This window comes from Trachemys scripta, chromosome 12 (genome assembly GCF_013100865.1).
Source record: "Trachemys scripta elegans isolate TJP31775 chromosome 12, CAS_Tse_1.0, whole genome shotgun sequence".
In the NCBI taxonomy this organism is placed as follows: Eukaryota; Metazoa; Chordata; order Testudines; family Emydidae; genus Trachemys; species Trachemys scripta.
Window position 1 is genome coordinate 42,813,409 of NC_048309.1, and position 26,105 is coordinate 42,839,513.

The 26,105-nt window shown below is 53.4% G+C and overlaps 1 protein-coding gene across 10 annotated transcripts; it reads right to left on the bottom strand.

Moving 5' to 3' along the window:
• Positions 1-306: 306 nt before the first annotated feature.
• Positions 307-26,105, bottom strand: LOC117885998. 10 transcript variants are annotated; one of them, XR_004647876.1, is made up of 4 exons: positions 5,126-5,381; positions 4,801-4,865; positions 3,147-4,250; positions 307-452 (listed from the first exon to the last, which is right to left on the bottom strand). XR_004647876.1 is itself a non-coding variant. In XM_034787617.1 (4 exons), exons 3-4 carry the CDS (start codon positions 4,825-4,827, stop codon positions 3,201-3,203), a joined length of 1,077 nt encoding a protein of 358 aa, XP_034643508.1. In that variant the 5' UTR covers positions 4,828-4,865; positions 17,763-17,789; positions 18,858-19,005; the 3' UTR covers positions 2,971-3,200. The 10 variants fall into 10 exon arrangements, 8 of the variants coding, with proteins under 8 accessions (XP_034643508.1, XP_034643509.1, XP_034643505.1 ...); XR_004647877.1 differs by having other exon boundaries at positions 332-413; XM_034787617.1 differs by lacking the exons at positions 307-452; positions 5,126-5,381 and adding exons at positions 17,763-17,789; positions 18,858-19,005 and having other exon boundaries at positions 2,971-4,250.

Here is a 26,105-nt window from a genome sequence, read left to right on the forward strand (position 1 = left end):
AACAGAGCCCCTTGTGGCATTCCAGCTGCAGGGGAGTGTCATCCCCTTTTTCAGCTGTGCTCAGGTCAAGGACCTGGCGCATAACCCCCGCTCTAGGAAGATGATGAAAAAAAGGAAACCACAGTGCGTGTAGTGGTCCCCACCGCGGCAGTTCTAATGCAGCTCATGGACCTCGGCCTCACCGTCTGTGCTCAAGTCCTTCACCATCGGTCGGAGTCACCCTTGATGATGTTGACGTTGGATTGTTCATGGGCATCCAGGTAGTGATCCCCACCCTGGCACCCGGGGGGCAGTCTCCAGATCTTGATACCAGTCCCGCTTTTTGGATCCTCTGTCCGCAGGTAGCAGCCCAGCTCGCCATGGATGATGAAGAATCTGCCTTGGCCATGGAAGATGTCTGTGCCTGGGGCATCCTTGTGAAGGAAACAATGGTCCATCAACAGGAGTCAAATCTTGAGGGAGGAGAAGGGAGGGCAGGACATTAGCTCATCTCATTGTTTGTAAATCTTTGATGCTTGAAGACCCCCTGGTTCCAACAGCGACCAGGCACCTGGGACAGGAGTTGGGCAGATCTGGAAGATGCCGGCAGTGAAGTCTCCTAGATGTGCCCTGCAGCCCTGTCTCCAGGGAGTGGCGCTGTCCTGAGGCAGGGTGGGAGGGAGGGGAAAGCCCAGCGTCCTGACGCTGCCTGCATAGGAACAGTTTAAACTCAGCTGTTCACTCCCTGGTTCAACCCGGGGGTTTAGGGGCCATTTCTGGCATCCTTGTTAATTTCACTCACAGTTGTTAGAGCTGGAGGAGGAGGGAGGAGAGAAACAGATGTGACAGTGAGTTTTCTCCTTCCACTGGCTTTTATTAGCTCTGGATTTAAGCTGTGCAGCCAAATTAGGGTGACCAGATTAGCAGTATAATATATCGGGATGGCGGGGAAGCAAAAAGAAAGGGAGGGGGGCGGAGCAAAAAAAAAAGGGGGGGAGCAAAAAAAAAAAAAAAAAAAGGAGTTTGAGAGTTTAAAAGGGGCCTGGGGCATTAGCAGGCCTTGGGCCCGCATGCTGCCCTCCCCACGGAGCCTTCCACCCCACGGCCCGCCATGGGCATATGCGGGGCGCGGTGGGTCCGGGCGGGGGCAGCACGGAGTGGGCAGGAGTCGGGTGGGTGGCGGGGCCGAATCCCCGCTGCTGCCAGGGAGCCCCGCGCCTCTCCCTCCTGCTCGCGGCTGCGGCTCCTTCCCAGCGGGACGCGCCTCCCACAACGCCCCGGCCACATGTGGCGCGCGTCCCCCATGCCTAGTCTCCCTCCCGCCGGGAAGGAGCCACAGCCGCGAGCGGGAGGGAGAGGTGCGGGGCTCCCCGGCAGCAGCAGGGATTCGGCCCACGCCCCCACGCCGCCCACCCAGCCCCTGCCCGCTCCGTGCTGCCCCCGCCCGGACCCACCGCGCTGCCCTGTGGGCTGCAGGGCTGGAGCAGCCTCCAGGCTGCGCTCCTGGCCCCGGGTGCAGTGGCCCAGGCAGGAGCCCTCTGGTGCAGCGGGGGGCTCACAGCTGAGCCCCCCGTCTCCCTCCCTTGCCAGCCCCCCTTTGCCCGCCCGCCTGGTGCCTGGGTGATGGAGATGACTCACCAGCTCCAGGATCCAGGCACTGCCGCCACCCCAACAACTGGAACCAGGAATGCTGCGTGGTTGGGGAAGAGGCGGGGCCAGGGCGGGGATTTGGGGAGGGAGCCAATGGGGGAAGGAGGGGGCGGAGCTGGGGTGCGGGGGGGGGGGCGCGAGCGCCAGAGCGGAGGGCAAAATTTCAAAAATTGGTCGGGACCCGGGACAAAGAAGCAGATATCGGGACAGTCCCGATAAAATCGGGACGTCTGATCACCCTAAGCCAAATGCCTATTGTATTCTGCCCCACCTTGGTCTCACCCCCGCCCCCTCCAACAACTGTGAGTGAAATTAACAAGGATGCCAGAAATGGCCCCTAATCCCGCGGAGTGAACAGCTGAGTTTAAACTCTTCCTATGCAGGCAGCAGGCGTCCTGGGCAGGCTTCTCCCTCAGCCAGTCCCCCTGCTCCCTCCGCTGCAGCCCCTGCTGAGTGCGGGGGTCGGGGAACATGGAGCCAAGCCTTGCCCCCAGCCTGGCTGGAGGAGGAGGGAGGAGAGAAACTAATGCGACAGTGAGTTTTCCCTTTCCAAGCTTTCATTAGCTTTGAGTGTAAACTGTTTTTGATGCAGCCAAAAGAGGTGAAAGAAGCCAGTATTGAATGCTCCACTTATTTGCCTGTACACTGCTGCACCCTTTTGTACCGGTACTCCGTACCGGCCTGTACCAGCTCACTTTCACCTCTGCTGGTACTGCTCTCCAGTGGCTCCTCCCCCTTTCCATTGACTCCGCCTTCTCCAACAGGCTCCTCCTTCCTCTCCCATCCAATGCCCCCCTTCCACCCCCAAATGTCCCCTCCCCTTCCACCTCCCTTCTCCCACTCCTGCTTCCACCCCCTAGCCCTGCCCCTCGAGCCCCTTCTCCATGTTAAGGGGGGTTGGTGGCTCATGGAGGTGGGAATGGGACACGGGGCCTTTCCCCTCTAGATGAACTGGGGGGGATGGAAATTAAGAAACTAAACCAGTGCAGCTCAACATGCTCATAACAATTGCAGCCCTGTATGAAGACTATTATTACCATCTGATCTCATGCTTCAGGGCTTCCCCGGCAGGGTCAGGCAGGAAGAGTTACCCTGGTGCCCCATTGGTTCTTCGGGATTTTTTTTCACCATCCTCTGAAGCCGCCTGATCCACCAGTCAGGCATCTCAGAGCCCTGGCCCACCCTGGCCCATCTCCAGCTATGGATGATCCCTGATGCTCATCAATCTTACCCTTTTATAATCCTACAATTTAACTCTCTTCAGCTTACAATGATTACATGTGCCACGACATGTTAGTTAATCATAAGATCACACAATAAATGAACAATCAACTAAAACCGTTGGCTAAAATAGGAAGGGAAGAAAGTTTAATTAAACCATCTTTGTTGCAGACAAGATTTGAGTAAAGCTGGGAACAGGAGGAAAACCAGGAGGAGAACAGCTGGGATGAGGTGGGTGAAATTTGGCCAGCTGAGGGAAAGACCGGAAGGGGTAATACTAATTCAAAGAAGCTCACATGCACGCATCCAGAATAGCATCATGGTGCTGCAGTCTCCATCCTCATGGGCACTTAGGGGACTGGAGGCAGCGGGATGCGGTCGGGTGGGTTGTTTTCTTTGGTGAACTGGATGTCCCTGCAGAACAAGATGGGCTCCTGGCCTATGCCGAGCTGGTATTGCCAGATGTACAGGTTCTTTTGGGGCTCCAGGGTCACCTGGATTGACTCCTCTTCTTCTCGGGCTTCATTCCAGTCCTCCTGTTCCGTGTGGATGCTTCTCCCGCCATACTCAGCCTTGAGGGAGAACTGGAGCTGGGTGATGAGCTTGGTGAGGTCTCCAGCCCCGATGGACATCTCAGCAGAGATGCTCCAGTTGTGCTCAATGGTGGACATCTTCTGCTTGGCATAGCCCACCTTGCGGGTGACCTTGTCAGACCAGGTGATGGGGGAGTCGGAGTTGTTGTGCAGGGTCTTGATGCACTCCCAGCCGCAGGTTGAGATGCCCTTGGTGAGGGTCAAGCCCCCAGGGAAGAAGTTCAGCACGTCGGGGTGGATGGAGAAGAAGGAGTCCAGCTTGTCTTTGCTCGCGTCTGGGTACAGGTAGAAATGAGCTCCCCACTTCTCATCCATCTTGATCAGGGCTAGGTACTGATCGATGCCAAAGTAGTAGAGCCCCTTGCAGCATTCAGGGTGCAAGACAAAGTTTTTTTCACCCTCAGCTGTCCTCAAATTAGTCACCCAGCGGATTTCACCCTGGTTTTGGAAAATGATGAAGAAGGTCCAACCAGCCCTCCCGTAGTGGTCTCCACCGCGGCACCTGGGATGCAGCTCAAAGATCTGAGCTCCCTTATCTGTGCTCAGGTCCCTCACAACCCGATAGGAACTGCCCTTGATGATGTAGATATTGGATTCCTGCCTGTTGCCCACATAGTGATCCCCACCCTGGCATGCAGGGTGCAGTCTCCGGATCTTGATGTCATGCCCCCTCTCAAGGAAATCTTTCGTCTGCAGGTAGCAGCCCAGGTCGGAGCGGACGATGCAGTCTCCACTGTCATCGCGAAAGACGTCTGTGCCCAGGGAGTCCTTCCGAGGGACCAATGATCTAGGGACTAGACTGGAGCCCTGGGACGGGGACAAAGGGGAGGGGGAGAAAGGGGAGCAGTTGGCAAAAGGACCAAGGCAGTTGGAGGAGATCATGTGCACGTGGAGTTGGCATGGGACACAGCAGGGGGCTTCTCTGTTTCTATCAATGGAAAAAAAATTTAGTGACACCAGGAGTGAATCCCTCAGGGCAACAAGGACTCCTCTTCACTCACCCCAGTGGAGCTACGGCCGATATACACCAGCTGGAGTATGGCCCATTGACACCACTGGAGCTGTGGCCCATTCACACCAGATGGGGGCTGGCCCAATGGCACCAGTGGAGCTGTGGCCCTTTGACATTAACTCATCTGATCTTATATGATTCTTCTATGTTTGAAGGCCCCCTGGTTCCAAGAGCGACCAGGCACCTGGGACAGGAATTGGGCAGTACTGGAAGGTACTTGCAGTGAAGTCTCCTAGATGTGCCCTGCAGCCCTGTTCCCAGAGGGTGGCGTTGTCCTGAGGGAGGGAGGGGAAAGCCCAGCGTCCTGCCCCAGGAGGATCCCATCTCACACGGGTTCCCACTTACCACTGTTGATCTATGTGACTGGGCCATGTCTCCTCAGTCTCACCCTGTACATATGAAGGGCTGCCCTGCGTGGAGAAAAGAGGGGAGGAAATATTAACAATATCCTGACCTGTAACTCTGCACCCAGCCAGTAATCCGTGAATCGAGCGCATAGGAAAACAACGCACCAAAGTTCCCTCAATCCTGACCAGCTGTAGTCCCCTGGTATCCCAGCCCTGTGCTTAACCCTCCCACCACCTCTGCCAGTGCCCCTCAATCCCAACCCATAGCCCCCAGCTATACCAGCCCTGGGTTCACCCCACACAGCTCCAACTGACATTCACACCTGTAGATGCTCTTGGCTGATGGCAGCCCCCCTTGGGGACAGGAGTGAGCTCCTGGGCCGTACCGAAATGGACAGGACCTTAGAGAAAAGCAAAACCAGCCCTGCAATATTCTGGGTGTAAACACTGCAGAGGGCTGTTTATCTCCTCTCCGATGGCTCCCTCCCCTTTCCACTGACTCTGCCTTCTCCTACAGGATCCTCCTTCCTCCCCCATTCAATGCCCCATTTTCTCCCAAAGTTTCCCTTTCCCATCCCACCTCCCCCTCTCTCACTCTGGCTTCCGCTCTGTAACCTTGCCTCTGTGGGCCAATCAAGCCGCTTCTCCTAGATAAACAGTCCCCAGTTCAGTCCACCCCCTTGCTCTGCTCTCTTCCAGGGCCATGGCTGCTTGGCCAGAGGGTGGGATCCCTGCCAGACGTTTATCTGCGTGGTCTGTATTGCAGCCAACTCCTATCAGCCCATCCATGTCTGCAGCAGTTTGTGGATTTCCAGTGGGGGGAGCAGGACGTAACCGATTGGGGCTGAAGATTTGCCACTTTGTGAGAGAGTTGGTAAATGTATCATGGGGCCTTTCCCCTCTAGGGGATGCTGGCTCTGATCCAGCCCCAGAGCGGGGGGTTCTTGGCTCAGGGAAGTGGGAATGGTAAACGGGGCAGCTCAACTTGCTCCTAACACTTGCAGCCCTGTATGAAGACAATTATTATAATCCAGTGTCATGCGTCCCTGCAGGGTTCAGGCAGGAAGAGTTACCCCGATGCCCCATTGGCTCCCTGTATTCTGGGATGTTTTTTCACCTTCCTCATAAGCATCAGGGATCATCCACAGCTGGAGACAGGACGGGGTGGGACGATGCTCTGAGGTGCCTGGCCGATGGGTCAGGCTGGCATGTTCATGATCCAACTGGTCATCAGAATTGACATGGAAAATGAATTACCCCCCACCTGCCATGTCAGATTGGCAGCGAGCTGAGGGAGAGGGTCATCTTTCTCTTCAGTGTGGGGCAGGTGTCATCTACTGGGGTCATCTGGCACTGACTCAGTCCCTTGCCATTGCAGAGGGCTTAGGCATTGGTGCCCCAGGGTTCCTCCTTTTCTCTGCTGGTGGCCAGTCACTGTAACCTATAAGGCTAACCGGCTTGCTTGCCTATATTTTTTTTCTTACGGATTTCTTATTTCTTTATGGTCTTGATTATTTGTTTTATTATAATGCTATGTGATGAAGTGAGGTTTTGTTCACTTTGTTATGTTGCATGTGAGTCTTACTGTTCTGTACTAATACCGTGTGTACCTCAGTTTCCCTATGTGCTGCACCAATGCCTATATGGGGATGGGAATTGGGGGGTGATTTTTACTGAGGCCCTCGGGGCAGGTGAGGCTGCCCAGTTGTATCCACGTAGAGGATGGCCGATGCCCTTCGTGACCTGAGCCCAGGAGAGGATGCAACGAGGTAGCAGGACAAAGGCTGGAGGAGGAGCTGAAACTGAAAGAGCTGGAGGACCATGAAAAGGAACGGCAGGACCATGTGAAAGAATGGGAGGACCATGAGAGACAGAGAAAACATGAGGAAAAGCAGAAGTGGCATTGGCGAAGCTGAGAAGCAGAGAGATCTCTACCATTGTGAGTGGGGATGGGCCCGGGGGGGCCAAGCTTGCAGGGAATTTCGATATAAAATTGTTGCCCCAGTTTAAGGATGGGGAGGATATGGACACCTTCCTTACTGCCGTTGAGAAGGCTTGCAGTTTGCACCAGATTGACCCGGCAGACAGGCTTTGGCATCTCACTCCCTTACTGGGTCCCAAAGCCATAGGGTTGTTCAGCCAGATAGATGGGGTGGAAGCAAAGGACTATGAACTGTTCATCTAAGCCCTGCTGCGCAAGTATGGGCTGACCTCTGAGGTCTACAGGAAAAGATTCTGGAGTTTGCAGAAGACCCTGGGGGGTGACTTATCTGGAACTGGCCATCTGGATGAGGGGATACACCCGCAAGTGGGAGAATGGGGCTGGGGCCCAGACCAAGGAGGACACGATCAAACTGGTGGGGCTGGAGAAGATGACTGAGGGCTGCCTCCCTGACCTGAGAATGTGGCTAGTGGACAAGAAGCTGAAGGACCGTGCAGCACAGCACAGAGCAGCTGGCTGATGAGTTTGTAGACAGCAGGGTAGGGATATGGAATGGAATCCCAAGGGGACAGGCCCATGTCGGTGTGGAAGGGAGTCACTCAGGGGCCCCCCAAAAGGAGGACTTGGATAAATCCCTTCCAAGGGGGGCAGCCAATACCAAGGCTGACTGACCAGCCCCAGGGGACCAATGGGACATGAGGTGTAATTACTGTGGGCAGAGGGGCCACAGATGAGCCCGATGCCACAAGCGCAGGGACAGGATGAACAAACCGAGCCCTCAAAGGGTAACTGGGTGGGATCCCAGCCGGAGGAGGGGCTGGCTCCCCAGGCAGGAGGGGCTGGCAATTTACCCATGACTCAGGATGGAGGCGTCTCCCAGGCCAGCTCCTCGGGGAGTGGGCCTTGGTACTTTGTATTCAAAGTTCTCAGTCTACAGGTTGGGCACCGAACAGCCCCTGAGGAGCGATTGCCTCATTCCCCTGGAGGTGGATGGTCACCGGGTACTGGGAGACAAATGCTGAGGTGACACTGGCCCAGCCTGAGATGGTGGCCCCAGACTGGGTGGTGCCCAACACCTACCTGACCCTGCCGGGCACGTGTGGGCCTCCAATTAAGGTACCTGTAGCGAGGATGTGTCTGAAATTGGGGGCCAAGGAGGGCCCCAAAGACATGGGGTGCATCATCGGCTGCCAACCGAGGATTGGCCGGGCGGACCCCAGAGTGCCCAAGTCATTACCCATAGCCAGCAAGGGGTGCGGGGCCCTACCCCAGTGGGAAGGGAGCCACCAGTGACAGGGCTCGGTGGCGTTGTGACCCCAAACCCAGCCAGCGAGAGGGAGCAGGTCGCCATCCCTTCCCCAGCCGTGAATTCCATGCCAAGTTACGGAAGGATCCCTCCTTGGGGAAGCTGCGGGAACTTGCTGGCCACAGCGTGGCCCCTGGGAGAAGGCTGCCGGAAGAGATTCCTGTGGGAGAAGGGATTCCTGTACCATGAATGGGTTCCCCAAGGAGCAGTGAAGTTATGGGGGATCTGGAGTCAGCTGGTGGTCCACCCAAAGTACTGCCACAGGCTGCTGTACCTGGCCCATGATATTCCTCTCTTGGGACACCAGGGGATCCAGCGCGCCAGGCAGAGGTTGCTACTGGCAACTTTTACTGGCCTGGAGTCTTTGATGACATCCAGCAGTACTGCGGGTGCTGTGACCCCTGACAGAGGGTGGGGAAGGCCTGGGATAAGGGTAAAGCCACCTTAAGGCCTCTGCCCATCATAGAGGAGCCTTTTCAGAACGTGGCTGTGGACATAGTGGGGCCCCTCAGCAAGGCAACCTGGTCAGGGAACAAATAGATTCTGGTGGAGGTAGATTTTGCCATCCGGTACCCAGAGGCAGTGGCCTTGTCCTCTATTGAGGCAGACACTATGGCAGACTCACTGCTGACCATTTTCAGAAGAGTGGGGTTCCCCAAGGAGGTCCTTACAGATCAGGGGTCCAAATTCATGTCAGACCTGCTCTGGTGCTTGTGGGAGAAGTGTGGCGTCCGGCACAGCTGGGCCTCAGCGTATCATCCTCAGTCCAACGGTCTTCTTGAGAGGTTCAGTGGGACTCTAGAGTTGATGCTGAAGACCTTTATGAACCAGCACCCAGAGGACTGGGAAAAGTATTTACCCCATGTTCAGGGAAGTGCCCCAGGAATCTACAAGGTTCTTTCCTTTTGAGTTGCTGTATGGGAGGAGAGTGAGGGCCCCTCTGGACTTAATGGGGGATGAATGGGAGGGGAAGGCCTCTCCCGATGGGGAGCCATGGGCTTGGCCAGGGAGAATCTAGCCAGGGCCCAAAGGAAGCAGAAGATCTGGTATGACTTCTCAGTGCATGCCCGCACCTATGCCACTGGGGACCAGGTGATGGTTCTCATTCCCGTGAGAAAGAACAAACTCCAAGCTGCCTGGGATGGGCCCATTAAGGTCATCAAGCAGCTGAATGAAGTGAGCTATGTGGTGGAACTGTCTAACCACACTCATAGCCACAGGGTGAACCATGTCAACACGATGAAGCCGTATTCTGACAGGGAGAATTTGGTACTGGCCATGTGTGGTCAGTGGGAGGAGCAGGGAGATGATCCCTTGGTGGCTCTCTTCCCTGAGACAGGAGCTGGGCCATCGCTGGAATCAGTTCCCCTCTCTGACCAGCTAAGCTCTACCGAGCAGGCAGAGATCAGAGAGGTGCTGTATTCCTATCTGCAGCTGTTTTCCAACCTGCCTGGGCTCACTAACCTGGCTGTGGAGGAGTGGAGACAGGAGCCCACTCTCCTGTAAGATGCTTCCTGTTCATAGTCACAGGGAAAACTGCCCAAGACCTAGAGAGAGAGGTCAAGGACATGCTGTCTCCAGGGGTGATGCAGCCATCCTCCAGCCCTTGGGCGTCTCCCGTGGTGCTGGTCCCCCAAAAGACGGGTCTATCCGCTTCTGTGTGCACTACTGGAAGCTTAATGCCATCACCGTGTCCGATGCCTACCCCATGCCGAGGCCTGATGTGCTCCTAGACAAGCTGAGGGGGCTCGTTATCTCACTAGTATGGATCTTACCAAGGGCTACTGGCAAGTGCCATTGGATCCAGATGCCAGGCTGAAATCTGCTTTTATCACCCCTTTGGGGCTATATGAGTTCCTTTCGGCCTCAAAGGGGGACCTGCAACCTTCCAGTGCCTGGTGGACCAATTACTGAAGGGGCTGGAGGACTTTGCCCTGGCATACATTGATTATATCTGTGTCTTTAGCCAGATCTGGGAGGAGCATGTGTCCCAGGTTGAACAAGTGCTGGCCAGGCTCCAGGATGCAGGACTGACTATAAAAGCTGGGAAATGCAACGCAGGGATGTCAGAGATATCACACCTGGGCCACAAGGTGGGGAACAGCTGCCTAAAGCCAGAGCAGGCTAAGGTGGAGGCGATCAGAGATTGGCCAGCTCCCCATACTAAGAAACAGGTCCAGGCTTTTATTGGGATGGCGGGGTACTACCAGAGGTTTGTGCCCCACTTTAGCTCCATAGCCACCCCCATCACTGAGCTTTGTAAGAAGGGGAAGCCAGACAAGGTGGTCCAGTCCGAGCAGTGCCAGAAGACTCTCTGTGCTCTGAAGGAGGCTCTGGTCAGGGGCTGGTAAACCCCGACTTTGACAAGCCCTTTATGGTGTTCACCAACGTTCGGATAAAGGGCTGGGTGCGGTGCTAATGCAGGTTGACAAAAGGGGGAGAGACACACCCCATCATGTATCTGAGCAGGAAGCTGTTGCCCCGGGAGCAGAACTATACAGCTATAGGGAAGGAATGTCTGGCTATGCTCTGAACCCTTAAAAAGCCAGAGCCGAATCTATTTGGGCAGCGCTTCACTGTGTGTACACCAACCACTCCCCTTTGACATGGCTACACCGGATGAAAGGGGCCAATGTCAAACTCCTGAGGATTACGATAGCGAAGTGTAAAAAGCAACAGAGAGTCCTGTGGCACCTTAGAGACTAACAGATGTATTGGAGCATAAGCTTTCATGGGTGAATCCCCACTTCGTCACCCACAAAAGCTTATGCTCCAATACTTCTGTTAGTCTTTAAGGTGCCACAGAACTCTTTGTTGCTTTTTACAGATCCAGACTAACACGGCTACCCCTCTGATACTTGATATCGAGGTGGTCCATGTTATGGGGAGCACCATTATAGCAGATGCTTTGTCCTGGAGAGGGGTGGCCTGAACTTCCCCAGGCCACTGGCTAAAGTGACCCCGCTCAGTTCGGTCTCAGATGGGGGAGAGATGTCACAAAGTGCGGTTTTATTCACCTTGTTATGTTGCATGTGAGTCTGCCTGTACTATACTAATACTGTGCGTACCTCAGTTTCCCTGTGTGCTGCACCAATGCCTTCATGGTGATGGGAATTGTGGGTGTGACTTTTACTGAGGCCCTCGGGGCAGGTGAGGCTGCCCAGCTGTCTCAAGTGGGACTGCTGAAGACTGTAGCTGGAGTGGAGATTAAGGATAATCTTGGCATGGCACAGTATCTAAACGAATATTTCGCATCGGTCTTTAATGAGGCTAATGAAGGGTTTAGGAATAGAGGCAGAGTGTCAGAGGGGAATAAAGGAGAAGGGATTGACATTACCATCTCTGAGGTAGAAGCCAAACTCGAACAGCTTAACGGGACTAAATCGGGTGGACCGGATGATCTTCATCCGAGAATATTGAAGGAACTGGCACGAGAAATTGCAAGCCCGTTAGCGATAATTTTTCATGAATCTGTAAACTCGGGGGTGATACCGTTGGACTGGAGAATAGTTAATGTGGTTCCTATTTTCAAGAAAGGGAAAAAAAGTGACCCGGGTAACTACAGGCCTGTTAGTTTAACATCTGTAATATTCAAGGTCTTGGAAAAAATTTTGAAGGAGAAAGTAGTTAAGGACCTTGAGGTCAATGGCAATTGGAACAAATTACAACATGGTTTTACAAAAGGCAGATCGTGCCAAACCAACCTGATCTCCTTCTTTGAGAAAGTAACAGATTTTTTAGATAAAGGAAATGCGGTGGATCTAATATACCTCGATTTCAGTAAAGCGTTTGATACGGTATCGCACGAGGAATTATTGGTTAAATTGGAAAAGATGGGGATCGATATGAAAATCCAGAGGTGGTTAAAGAACTGGTTAAAGGGGAGACTGCAGCGGGTCATACTGAAAGGTGAACTGTCAGGTTGGAGGGAGGTCACTAGTGGAGTTCCTCAAGGTTCAGTTTTGGGTCCAATTTTATTTAATCTATTTATTACTGACCTCGGAACCAAATGTAGGAGTGGAGTGATAAAGTTTGCGGATGACACAAAGTTGGGAGGTATTGCCAATTCGGAGAAGGATCGGGATATCCTGCAGGGAGATTTGGATGACCTTGTAAATTGGAGTAATAGTAATAGGATGAAATTTAATAGTGAGAAGTGTAAGGTTATGCATTTAGGGATGACTAACAATAATTTTAGTTATAAGCTGGGGATGCATCAGTTGGAAGTAACAGAGGAGGAGAAGGACCTCGGAGTCCTGGTTGATCGCAGGATGACTATGAATCGGCAATGTGACGTGGCCGTGAAAAAAGCTAATGCGGTCTTGGGATGCATTAGGCGAGGTATTTCTAGTAGGGATAAGGAGGTGCTGGTTCCGTTATACAAGGCACTGGTGAGACCTCATTTGGAGTACTGTGTACAGTTCTGGTCTCCCATGTTTAAAAAGGATGAAATCAAACTGGAACAGGTACAGAGAAGGGCCACTAGGATGATCCGAGGAATGGAAAACCTGTCGTATGAAAGGAGACTTGAGGAGCTCGGTTTGTTTACCCTAACCAAAAGAAGGCTGAGGAGGGATATGATTGCTCTCTTTAAATATATCAGAGGGATAAATACCAGGGAGGGAGAGGAATTATTTCAGCTCAGTACTAATGTGGACACGAGAACGAATGGATATAAACTGGCCGTGGGGAAGTTTAGACTTGAAATTAGACGTAGGTTTCTAACCATCAGAGGGGTGAAATTTTGGAACAGCCTGCCGAGGGAAACAGTGGGGGCAAAGACCCCTTTGGCTTTAAGATTAAGCTTGATAAGTTTATGGAGGGGATGGTTTGATGGGATAAAGTGATTTTAGTCAATTAGTCAATAACGTGCCATCGCAGGTAAATAGTATCAATGGTCAATGAGGGTCTGGATGGAGAATCTTGCCCGCATGCTCGGGGTTCAGCTGATCACCATATTTGGGGTCGGGAAGGAATTTTCCTCCAGGGTAGATTGGCAGAGGCCCTGGAGGTTTTTCGCCTTCCTCCGCAGCCTGGGGCAGGGGTCGCTAGCTGGAGGATTCCCTGCGACTTGAAGTCTTTAAATCACGATCTGGGGACTTCAACAGCTGAGTTAAGGGAAAGTGGGTGGTTCAGCTTTTGTGGCCTGCATCATGCGGGAGGTCAGACTAGATGATCATAATGGTCCCTTCTGACCTTAAAGTCTATGAGGATGGCCGATGCCCTACGTAACCTGAGCCCCAGGAGGGGATGCAAACAGGTGACACCTTTTGCCCAAAAACAGGACAAAGGCCAGAGGAGGAGCAACAGGCAGGCCAGGCACTGGGGTCCCGGGTCAGTCTGCATTTTGGGACTTGGAGAGTCCTGGGTGCTGGGCCTGGAGTGTCCCCAAGATGAACTTGATTGAAAGTCCTTGATTTCTGTAGTAACAATCTCTGTTCTATGCTGTGCTCCTGTCAACTAATAAACCTTCTGTTTTACAACGCTGGTTGAGAGTCACGTCTGACTATGGAGTTGGGGTGCAGGGCCCCCTGGCTTCCCCAGGACCCCTGCCCAGGTGGACTTGCTGCGGGAAGCACACGGTGTGGAAGGGGATGCTGAATGCTCCGAGGTCAGACCCAGGAAGGTCAAAGCCTTGTAACTGTGTAAGCTTCTTGTCCTGGCAACAGTGATATCCTGGCTGGCTTCATACGGAGCAGTTCTAGAGCCTCTCCCCGAGGACTCCATGACATGTGATGGTAGGTTTTCAGGTTTATATTAAAGTAGTTTGGTTGTAATGCAAGGGCACACAGGCCACATCCTGTAATTGGAGCGAAGGCAAAGTCAGCATACAGATGTCTGGGACCTTGATGAGCTGAAGCATAAGGTCCATATGTGACGTTGCACCCCCTAATGCTTTATAGAAATATGATTATGAGTGTAAATATGACATAACTGGAATATGTTTTATGCTAGATATGCCATGTAACATATCTTAGCAAAGGTTACTCTACTGAATATATTCATCCTATTTGTATGCGTGTATTGTTTTTATATCTGAAGTTATGAGCGTTGGCTCTGTGCTTGTATTTAAAGTGTTTGCTGTAGGAAGCACATAAGACAGATTTGGTCAACATAGTGTGAAGGGGTTATTTAAGTAATTACTTGAATTTATTTGGTGTTTGGATCCCACTGGGACCTGGGTATCTGGGTGCTAGAGACAGGAGCACTTCTTAACTAACAATGGACTTTAAGAGATGCCAATCCACATCTGAGCTTTCCTGGGAACGTTCAAACTACATGTAAACAATGGCCTTGGCCTGCAAAAAGCTGAATCATTCATAGACATGTGATTTGCCCAGGTGGCTAGAGACCCCATCTTGTGGCTGTGATGTTGCACAAGAGAGAATATAAAAAGCCCTGGAAACCCCTCCATTTTGTATTCAGCTGGCTCAAGAGATAGCCTCTTCCCCCAAAGAGATGCCTGAAAGAAATTGCAACAAAGGACAGTAATTATGGGGGTCTGAGTGATTGCTGGAGCCAGACTAGGAAGGAGTCTAGTCTGTCAAAGAAGCTTATTGGAACATCTCTGAGGGTGACATTTACCGGCATTTAGTTTCCTACTGTATTAGGCTTAGACCTGTGATTTTTTGTTTTATTTTGTTTGGTAATTTACTTTGTTATGTCTGTTATTACTTGGAACCACTTAAATCCTACTTTTTATTAATTAACCCAGAGCAAGTATTAATACCTGGGGGAGTAAACAGCTGTGCATATCTCTCTATCAGTGTTATAGAGAGTGAACAATTTATGAGTTTATCCTGTATAAGCTTTATACAGAGTAAAATGGATTTATTTGGTGTTTGGATCCCATTGGGAACTGGGTATCTGGGTGCTAGAGACAGGAGCACTTCTTAAGTTGTTTTCAGTTAAGCCTGCAGCTTTTGGGGGACGTGGTTCAGACCTGGGTCTGTGTTTGTAGCAGGCAAGCGGGTCTGGCTCCACAAGGCAGGGTACTGAAGTCCCAAGCCGGAAGGGAAAACGGGCTCAGAGGTAGTCCCAGCACATCCAGGTGGCAGTCCCTAAGGGGGTTTCTGTGGCCCAACCCATCACACCATATATGGCTGCAGCCTGGGATGTGAGGATGATCTAATGTCATTAATATGTATGTATATGTCATCAATACATACAAACATACTGGCCTATGGAGTAAGTGCACCCTTCAATGTTTGTGGGTGAGGAAGATAAGTTTGGACATAGAAGGAGGGCCCAAGCATCTATGCCCTATAAGAAGGGGTGATCCACCTTGCCAAAAGAGTTTGTTTTCAGAGCTTGATTTTGTTTTCTGAGCTAGTTTCTAGATTTCCAAGCTTTATTCTTAGTCTCTTAGTTTCTTAGTTTTAATTGTAAGTTTTAAGTCAGTTAGGTAAGTAAAACTAAGTTAGCTTCAATAGCTCTTCGCTTTAGCTTCTCCTAAGCTCTGCACCTCCCACTGAAGAATTGGGGAACCTGGACCTGAACTCTCTTGGCATGCCAGAGGCTGGTCCTTTGTCTTTTACCACCAGGTTATCAAGGAAGGGTGTGAGTATATTAATCAAAAGCTTTATAGTATATAACATCATATGTATCTTTAAAATAATAGCACTGCATTTTTAATTCTGATTATTTTCCCAATTGATTACACTTTGATTACTATTCCATTTATTGTAATAAAAGTCTTTAAGATTGTATTTGTCTCAGTGTGAGCATCCTGTCATACCCCCTGAGGTCCTTGGCATACTCTGTGTAGTGTCACAAAGCTTTGTCCTTGTCTCCATGGGTCCCACGCTTCCAGGTGGATTATGCTAGCCTCAGAGGCTCACTGTGACCCTCCACGTAGCCCTTCTCTCTCTAGAGACAAGGGTCACAGCCTACTGAGGCATTTTCATCATAAGCCAGCAAGGGAGGCGAAGAGAAGCAACCCTCCCTCGCACAGTCTCTGTTGTCTCCCAGTCTCAGTGATTAATCAGGGAGGAGAGGGGGGGAGCCCAGGCCCGCCCTCTACTCCAGGCTCCAGCCCAGGGACCCTAATAGTAGCAGCTATGGTAGCTGACTTTTTGGAAATAGGATGCATACAATTCCCTGGGCCACTTTCCCACAGCAGCCCTCACTTCCTCAATATCTACTTCACCGTTACCTCAGGGCCTCCTTCCTTGCACCTGAAATGGTTTGTACTGCTCAGTTCCTCCAACAGCACAGCTTCCTCCTACAGCTCCTGACACGCACACCCAACTGACTAACTGGGAGGCTTTTAACTTGTTTCAGCCAGCCACTAATTGGCTTCAGGTGTTCCAATCAACCTAGTTATCTTCCCTGCCTTCTGGAAAGATCTTAATTGGCCCCAGGTGTCTTAATTGACCTGGAGCAACTGCCATTTACTTATTCTAGTAACAGGGATTTGTTTAGCCTGGGGCTAATATATTCTGGATCCCAACAGGACTACTTTTCTATAGCCATCTGGCCTTGCCACATCACAGTAGCCTGATTCTGGGACAAGAACCTTATTGTCTTCTGATCAGATTAATTGGTGAGCCTATAACCCATACTATCCAAATTAATAATATTAACCTCCGAAATTAGGTAACAGAATTTGTGAGCCAGCCAGGAGACTCGAGGAGCATGTGACAGGAATTTTTAGGAATTCCAGGCATCTTTAGACCCTTGGGAATCTCACCCGAGGCAAAAGTGAAGAGTTAAATATAGAGAGCTAGAGTCTGACAGTCAACTAACTGACTGTCTTAGAGCACAGGAAACCTGATTTTATGAGACTGCTTCTTAGCAGTGGCCCCAGTATTTCCTGTTTCATATTGTCGTTTGACTTAGAGTTTTGACTTAGAGGGTTTTTTTTCCATTCTTTTCTAGCCAGAGGTTTTGTAGTCTAATCATGCAAGATAAAAAGTAATAAAGAGTAATACACCTCTACCCGGATATAACGCTGTCCTTGGGAGCCAAAAAATCTTACTGCGTTATAGGTGAAACCGCGTTATATGGAACTTGCTTTGATCCGCTGGAGTGTGCAGCCCCACCCCCCCGGAGCACTGCTTTACCGCGTTATATCCGAATTTGTGTTACATCAGGTCGTGTTATATCGGGGTAGAGGTGTAGTATTATTTAAAGTGATGCATGCTGCAATCATTTAGTCCCCTCAGTTCTCCCAGGCTGCACCCCGATCCATTTGCCTGAGTTTCTCCCAGCTGTTTGGCAGGTCCTGACAGGGGAAAGAGACCTCTCAATCAGCTGGGAGCACATTAGCCATCAAGGGAAGAGAGGGGAACTCGCCCCCATCCCCTTTGTTTTCCTGGGATTTGTTGAAATAAGTGTGAAAACCGGTTTGGGGTGTTATTTCCTATTTGTCTCTCTGAAGGGATGGGTCAGTTTCAGAGTTAAGAGCAGCAGAGTGTTCATCATACAGTTTATTATCTAGGCTAGCCAATAGTGAAATGAAGTTCTTTATTTTAGATTGTAAATGAATTCTATTTTACATGTTAAGATGAGTGGAGAAGGGCAAGAGTAGACTCTGTAGGAGTTGCCCACAGTATGGCTTTGGAAAACCTTGCCAGAAATATGTTCAGGAACATGGAGGAGGTTTAGTACAACAAGAGACAGTGAGATGATATCTGAGCATTGTAACCCATGGGGTTTTGTGGGTGAGGTGTTTGATGTAGAAACAGAGCAGAAGAAAAGAGAGGCTAACCTGGTGCAAGGAATAGCTGTTGAATGTCTGCTCGTGGTTTGCAGTTCACCGGGGAGGAAATTGAAAAAGAAATTAGAATTACTGAGAAAAGCCCAGCAAACTTTGGAGAAGAAAGATAAGGCTATTAAGGAGTTAACAAATTGGCTGCATGTAGTTTTGGAGGAGCGATTAGTACTTTTTCAGAAGAAGCAGGAGTTAGAGAAAAAGTTAGAATGAAGTAGGTATCAGCTACGGGAAGCAGGAGAGGAAATATGCTGATGGCAGGAGTGAGCGGCTGCCAGCTTAAGATCACTGGACGGTTATAAATCGACTGTGGTCGGCTGGTGGAGGGAATCAGAGAGTTGGAAAGTGTTTGTGATGGGTTAGAGCAGGGGTGGGCAAACTTTTTGGCCTGAGGGCCACATTGGGGTGCGAAACTGTATGGAGGGCCGGGTAGGGAAGGCTGTGCCCCCCCAAACAGCCTGGCCCTCACCCCCATCTGACCCCTCCCACTTCCCGCCCCGACTGCCCCCCTCAGAACTCCCAACCCATCCAACCCCCCGCTCCTTGTCCCCTGACCGCCCCCTCCCAGGACCCCCCACCCCTAACCACCCCCCAGGACTCCACCCCCTATCCAACACCCCCTGCTCCCTGTCCCGAGTCTGCCCCAACCCCTATCCACACCCCTGCCCGCCCTCCTGGGACTCCACCCCCCATCCAGTCCCCCCTGCCCCCATGTGGCTGCAGGGGAGGGGGAACAGCAGGGGAGGGGCCGGGGGTGAGCCTCCCCAGTGGGGAGCTCAGGGGCTGGGCAGGACGGTCCCGCGGGCCAGATGTGGCCCGCGGGCCATAGTTTGTTCACCTCTGGGTTAGCGAGAGATAAGACTTGTAGCAGCGCTGAGTGAGTGCCCACTGTTGAAAGCTGCTTGAGAGAAAGAGCGAGCACAGAGGTACACGTGGAGACTCAGATTGTGAGAGAGAGAGGAGATGAGTTAGAAGAGGAGGAAGTAATGGTCCCCGTCCCCATTAGTATGGTGGAACCGATGGGGATAGAGCAACCTGTGGGGCCAATTACTAGAAATAGGGCGAGCGAGTTAGCTCAGGCTGGCACAGTACCTTCAGGAGTGGAGCCGGAGATGGAGTCTCAGGAGCCACAGGAAGAGTCAGAAGAGGAAGTTAGCAGTTAGCAGTGCTGCAGAAAAGGGAAGTCCCAGTGTGGTACAGCTGGTGGTGGAGTCAAATGCCATTAGAGGAGGTGATTGGTGACGCAAAGGATGAGACAAGTGGAGCAAAAGGGGAGGAGATATCCTCTCCTCTGTTAGTGTCTGCCCCGATAGTGAAGATGCGGTGTCATAGGTGACACTAGCTCTGTGCGCACGGGTATGCCGGGTGTGCCCGGGCACACCCTAATGCCCTCTCAGAAGCAGCCAGCAGGGCACCATGTCCCTGGGGCCGGGGGGGGGGGGTTGCTCCAGGCACTGCCCCCCACAGCTCGTATTCGCTGGGAACAGGGAACTGTGGCCAATGGGAGCTTCGGGGGAGGTACCTGGAGGCGTGGCAAGAGTAGCGTGCAGAGCCGTATGCCGCCCTGCCCCCCCTGGGCTGCGCGGGGACATGGTGAGCGGCATGGGGCCAGGGCAGGCAGGCAGGGAGTGCGCCGCTGCGGGTAAGCGGCGCCGGAGGAGCCCGAACCCCTCCTGCACCCTGCCCCCCCCGCCTGCACCCTGTTGAACCGTGCTCCCCTTCCCCAGGGCCGGGCCCGGCTGCTTTAACAGCCCCATATGCTCGCTGGCAGCCTCCCACCCGGCAGCACCAACACAGCTGCTTAAGGTGGCCCGTGGGGCTCACGGGGGCGCTGCCGCAGCCTCCCGCCCCCAAGGCAGCTTCCCCTTCCCAGGTAGGAGTCCACCCCCTATCTGACCCTCTGCTCCCTGGCCCTGACTGACGCCCTGGACCTCACGCCTCCTAATCAACCCCCTCTGCTCCCTGCCCTCTGGGACCCCCCCGGGACTCCCTGCTGCTCTCCAACCCTCCCTGCTCCCCACCCACTGACCGCCCCCAGGACTCCCTGCTGCTATCTAACGCCCCCCGCTCCCTGCCCACTGACTGCACCGCCTGGAGCACCGGGGCTGGCGGCGCTGCAGCCGTGCCACTCAAGGCATCAGGGCTGGCGGCACGGCAAGCTGAGGCTGCAGGGGAGGAGGATAGAAGGGGAGGGGCTGGGGGTAGTCTCCCCGAGCGGGAGCTTGGGGCCAGACAGAAGGGTCCGGCAGGCCAGGACTACAGAGTACCCTGCTCTACAGAGTACCCGGCATGAGGCCAACAGGCCCCTTTAGGCTGGGATGCAAGCGGGAGACCCACAGTATCTGCAGTGGTAAGGGGCCATCACAGGAATTTTATCATAGATACTGGGGCAGCGATTAGCATTATCCATATTAAGGATCTCAGATCCTCTCCTCTGTCATCAGGGCATACAAAAATGCTATCAACTTTTGCAAGCAATCAGGTTATTGCCACACTGTCTAAACCAGGAACGGGCAAAATTTTTGGCCTGAGGGCTGCATCGAGTTTCGTAAATTGTATGGAGGGTCGGTTAGGGGAGGGGGTTGTGGCCCGGCCCCCACCTCCTACTTGCCCCCCCGGGACTCCTGCCCCATCCAACCCCCCCGTTCCCTGACGGCTCCCCTGTGACCCCTGCCCCATCCACACACCCCTGCTCCCTGTCCCCTGACTGCCCCCTGCCGCCCCATCCAACCCCCCCTCCTTCCTGACTGCCCCCCGGGACTCCTACCCCCATTCAACCTCCTGTTTCCTCCCCGACCAACCCGACCCCTATCCACGCCCCCGCCCCCTGACCACCACCCCGAACTCCCCTGCCCTCTATCCAGCCCCCCCGCTCCCTGCTCCCTTACCGCGCTGCCTGGAGCACCGGTGGCTGGCAGTGCTACAGCCGGGCCACACCGCTGCTGCCGCCACAGCCACCACACAGTACAGAAACCGGGTCAGGCTGGGCTCTGCAGCTGCACTGCCCCAGGAGCTCGCAGCCCCGCCGCCCAGAGCATTGCGCTGGTGGCGGAGTGAGCGAGCTGAGACTGCAGGGGAGGGGGGACAGCGGGGGAAGGGCTGGGGATGAGCCTCCCGGGCCAGGAGCTCAGGGACCGGGCAGGACAGTCCTGCGGGCCGGATATGGCCTGCGGGCCGTAGTTTGCCCAGCTCTGGTCTAAACCCACTGAAGTACAGGTAGGTCACCTGAGAAAGGTTCATACTTTCGCATTGATTAAATTGGCAGACCTAAGAAATAACCTACTGGGACCCGATTTCCTGTACAAGCAGGGATGTGCTCTTGACTTGGTTAATCAGTTGTTGTGTTTTACTATAGAGCAGGCAAGGGATTACCCACCAGCGATTGTACCTGAGTGTGGCATGGTGTCTCCAGTGGAGGAATCTGAACTGAGGAGGGGTATGTGACGTTGCAATCTATATGATTTTATAAAAATATGCTAATGAGCGTGAATATACTGTAACTGGAATATGCTTCATGCAAAAGGTCTCTTGTAAGGTATCATTACAAAGCTTATAATCTACTGAGTGTGATCATCCTATTCGTATAAATGTATCACTCTTGTATCTGAAATTAGAAATATGAAATATAACTCTGAGGGCCTATTGTAGTTATGCAAAGTGTGGGCCATTATTGGTGGTTTGCAATCTTAATGGCTCCCATTAACCAGGACATTGTCTGCAGATGGCTCTCTTCTACTTGTAAGACTTCCTGTATACATGTGTGCTGGCAAGTGGGTAATGAAGTCTTACATGTCTGCATGGTCTGTATTGCAGCCAGCTCCTATCGGCCTATCCCATGTCTGCAGCAGTTTGTACATTTCCAGTGGGGGGAGATGGACATGACCAATTGGGACTGAAGATTCCCCTGTTTGTGAGAGGGTCGGTGAATGCGTCACGGTACCTTTCCCCTGTAGGGGGCGCTGGCTCTGATCCAGCCCTAGGGCTGGAGGATGGGCAGCTCAGGGAGGTGGGAATGAGCCTTTCCCTGCTAGAGGAATTGGGCAAACACAATTTACGGATTTAAACAAATGCGGCTGAACATGTTCAAACCACCTGCAGCCCTGTATGAAGACTAATCTCATGCTTCCGGGCTTCCCCTGCAGGGGTCAGGCAGGAAGAGTTACCCCGATGCCCCATTGGCTCCCTGTATTCTGGGATGTTTTTTCACCTTCCTCTGAAGCATCATGGATCGTCCACAGCTGGAAACAGGACAGGGGGGCCGGACCCGCTATGCCCAGCACCCCCTGCCCAGAGACCCCTCCTGCTGACCTCCCACCACAACTGTACAGCACCCTGCACACCGTGCACCCTGCACACCGTACCCCCTGCCCAACCCCCCACCCATAGATCCCCTACTGTCCAGCACCCCCTTCACAGTCCCACCATCACAGCTGTATGTGCCCCATGTTCCGGAGGGAATTCTGCATCAAATTCTGGGCATCATATTTTAAAATTCTGATTTTTTTTTTAACAAAAAATGAATGTGGAAGCTCCACCATGGCAGTGGGGAGCACAGGCCACTGAGGTGGGAGAATACGCCTGGGACAGGGACTTGGCAGTGAGGCTGAACCTGACCCTGACACAGCACAAGGGCCAGGCCTGCCACAGAAACACCCTGGGGCCCTGCCCCTTTTGCGCCAGGCTCACCAGATGTGGGCAGGGAGGCTCAGCCCGGCAGCAGGATCCAAGTGCAGAGGGACCTAGTGTGGGGGGATCCAAATGCGGTAAGAGGGTTCTGTGTGTGTGGGGGTAAGAGGGTTCTGTGCGGGGCAGTCTTGGTGCAGGCAGCTCAGTGGGGGATCTGGATGCACAGGGAGGTGCCAGGTGCAGGGGCAATAGGAGTCTGCAGGGGGGACCAAGTGAAAGTGGTTGGAGTTCGGGGTGTATGTGTAGGTGGTTGGGGCTCATCGGGTGGTATAGAGGCAGGGGAGCTGGGGCTTGTCAGTGGGAGGGATCGATGGGTCTGCTTAACAGGAGAGCCCCAGCTGCTGCCAAGGGGATCCACATGCTGGGCCCCCACTTCCCCTAAACCCCTTCTCTTCCCCATCCCATCATAGGTGCTGACTTTGGGTTTTGCCAGTGGGTGCCCCATCCTGGTGTTGCCGGCACAGGGGCCCGAGAATAGCAACAGTGAGGTTCGGTGCCCGGAGTGCTTCACGCCAATAAACATACCGGGGTGGAGAAACAATCAAAGTTTATTTGAGATCTCAAAGTGGTGCAAGGAGACAGGCAAGTCTCAAATCGAGCACACCAGCAAAAACAGTTTCTCTCTTCTTATACATTTTACAACTAAGCCCCCTCCTCTCCCCCTCTCCACCACCCTCCCCACTCCCCCTCCCCTCTCTACCAAAGACATGTTTATACATTTAAGCAACTAAATCATTCTAGGGCTATAAATCTAGTTTGTTAGTAACTTCTCTCTAAACAGTTATTTGGTCCTGTTTACCCTGAGTTTATTACCCCTTCCCCAGCTAGAAACATGCAAACCTCATCATTATTGTTTGGTACCTGAAATGAGCAAGGTCGTAATTGCTAACTAGCTATTTACACATTCCAATACCTGTCCTTGGCTGTTAAGGTCGATCAGAGTTAAACATGGAAGAACAGAGTTTAAACATGGAAGAACTCTGACTCAGGCAGGCCTAGTAACCCCAACACCGGCTCCGCCCTCTCCCCCAGGGCCCCAGCCCCACTCCACCCAGGGCGGGTGCAAGGAAGTTTCACTCCCTAGGTGAAACTTCCACCTTGTGCACCCCCCCCACCCAGCTAACCCCGCCCCCCGTGGCAGCTAACCACGCCCACCCCCCACCAGAGGAGCCCCCCCCTGTGGCAGGTATCCCCGTCCACTGCAGCAGCTAACCCAGCCCACCACCCTGCCCTACATGGGGAGCCCTCCCCCCCCCGGCAGCCCCCCCCCCCTGCAGCTAACCCCCCCCAGGGGGCCCCCCCCCCCCCACCCGCCGCAGCTCACCCTGCCCAGGGAGCCTGTCCCAGCTCACCTCCGCTCCGCCTCCTCCGCTGAGCATGTCGGCGCCGCTCTAATTCTCCTCCCCTCCCAGGCTTGCGGCACCGATTGGAGGAGAATTAGAGCGGGGGCTGTGTGCTCAGCGGAGGAGGCAGAGTGGAGGTGATCTGGGGCGGGGAGTGGTTCCCCTGTGCGCCCCCCCTGTTACTGCGAGCAGCTCTCCCTGCGCCCCCCCACCCCAGCTCACCTCCACTCCATCTCCTCGCCTGAGCGGGCTTTTAGATGCCCTCAACCACCAGGCGCCCTAGGCGCCACCTAATTCGCCTAGTCGTTGCACCGGCCCTGACTCCACCCCACCCCTTCCTATCCCCACTCTGCCCCCTCCCGCTAGGCCCCCTCGCCTTAGGGCCTCCCACTCACTCCTTTCTGCCCCCTCCTGCCTTAAGGGCAAGGTGTGTGTGTGTTTGGGGGGGCTCAGCTCCCCCCAACTGGCAATTTTCACCCTATTTATGCATTTTTCATATTCTACTTATTGAATGTGCCTATCATTGGTATCTTAATGTCATCATTAAAATAGTATTGAACTACATAATGACATTCTCATGAATTACAGTGTATTAAAATCATTACACAGCTCCAAGCTGTCTTCACTAACAGCCCAGTGTAGACATGACGTTCACTCTGCTTCACACCCACTTGGGGCCTCTTTGGGAGTTGCGGGCGGCTGATGGCAGTGGCAAGGTGGCAGCTGCAAGGGACAAGCAGTGGAGTCTCTCCTCTCTCCCTGCCCTTTTCCCCCTCTCTTGTTTCTTCTCGAAGTCCTTGCTCCCCTTCCTGATGTTTCCCCTTCTTGCTTCCCACCCATGTCCCTTTTCCCATCCCCCTCCTGGTGGCTGGGTCTAGTGCCTGGCCCACCCACGCACTCAAAGTGCAGAGGAGGCTCCCCCTCCTTGCGGTAGGAAGGGTGACCTAGTGGTTAAGGCACAGGCCTGGGGGCCAGGTGTTCTGGTTTCATTTCTCTGCTCTGCCACAGACTCCCTGCTTAGCCTTGGGAAAGTCACTTCACCTCTGTGTGCCCTAGATCCCACCTGCCAAATGGGGCTAATGCTGACCCTGCCTCCTAGGCTAAATCCATTCTTGGCTGCGTCATGATGGGGGAAATGAACGTTCCTAGGTTGGTAGATTGGGGCTGAATTTCTCCACAGCCTGAGAGTGAGAGCCAGCTCCACATAGGGGGGGAACGGGACAGAGAGGGGCTCAGGCCAGCTCTGCACAGAGGAGGGTTGTGGCTTCAGCGCTGCATCTCCTGCCGGGGTCAGGGCTTCTCCTCCCCCTAAACTGCCACTGCACCCACCAGCCCTAGGCTAGCTGGGCTCACTTGAGTCACCTGATGGCTGCAGTGGCAGGAGTGGAGCCTGAAACCCTACAGGTGGATGCCATGATGGCCACTAGCCCAAGAGGAGTGGGGCAGTTCCCGGTGATCAGGGGTGGGGTGGGGGCAGAGCAGGGGTGGGAAGAGGCAGGGCGGGGGCAGAGCAGTGGTGGGAAGAGGCGGGGTGGGGGCAGAGCAGGGGTGGGAAGAGGCGGGGCGGAGGCAGAGCAGTGGTGGGAAGAGGCGGGGCGGAGGCAGAGCAGTGGTGGGAAGAGGCGGGGTGGGGGCAGAGCAGGGGTGGGAAGAGGCGGGGCGGGGGCAGAGCAGTGGTGGGGGCAGCTTTCGTGGCTGGCTCAGCCAGTCAGGGGATCGGGCTGGTCAGGGCTCCTTCTGACTCTGGGCCCGGCGCCAAGGTAAACCCGGTACTGCCTACTGGGATCATCTCCCACCGAATGATTCCCCTGCTATTGCATTGGTGCACCTCCATCCCTCCTGTTCTCTGCTAGAGGCCACAACGGCTTAGCCTCCTGCGCAGTCAAATACTTTGGTCTCACTAAAGTCTTTTGAATTCACAGCAGGGCATCCGGGTGACTACAGGGGCCAGACTGGGTGCTCCAATGGTTCCTTCTGGCCTTAGAAATCATGAAAGGTGAAAGTTGTTGTGATATCCAGATATTGCTGTGACCCCAGGACTCTTGGATGCACAGAATTACAGAGAGGTGCTGAGATCCAAAGGAGCCTCTCGTGTGTGTGTGTGTGTGTGTGTGTGTGTGTGAGTGTGTGTGTGTGAGAGTCACTTATCTCCAGGGGAGACCATGTCATACCATCACAGTCTGTTAGAAATAGAAAACCTGCCTTATAGAGACAGACTCAAGGAGCTCGACCTATTTAACTTAACAGAGAGAAGGTTAAGGGGAGCCTTGATCACAGTCTATAAGCACCTACCTGGGGAATGAATATTTCA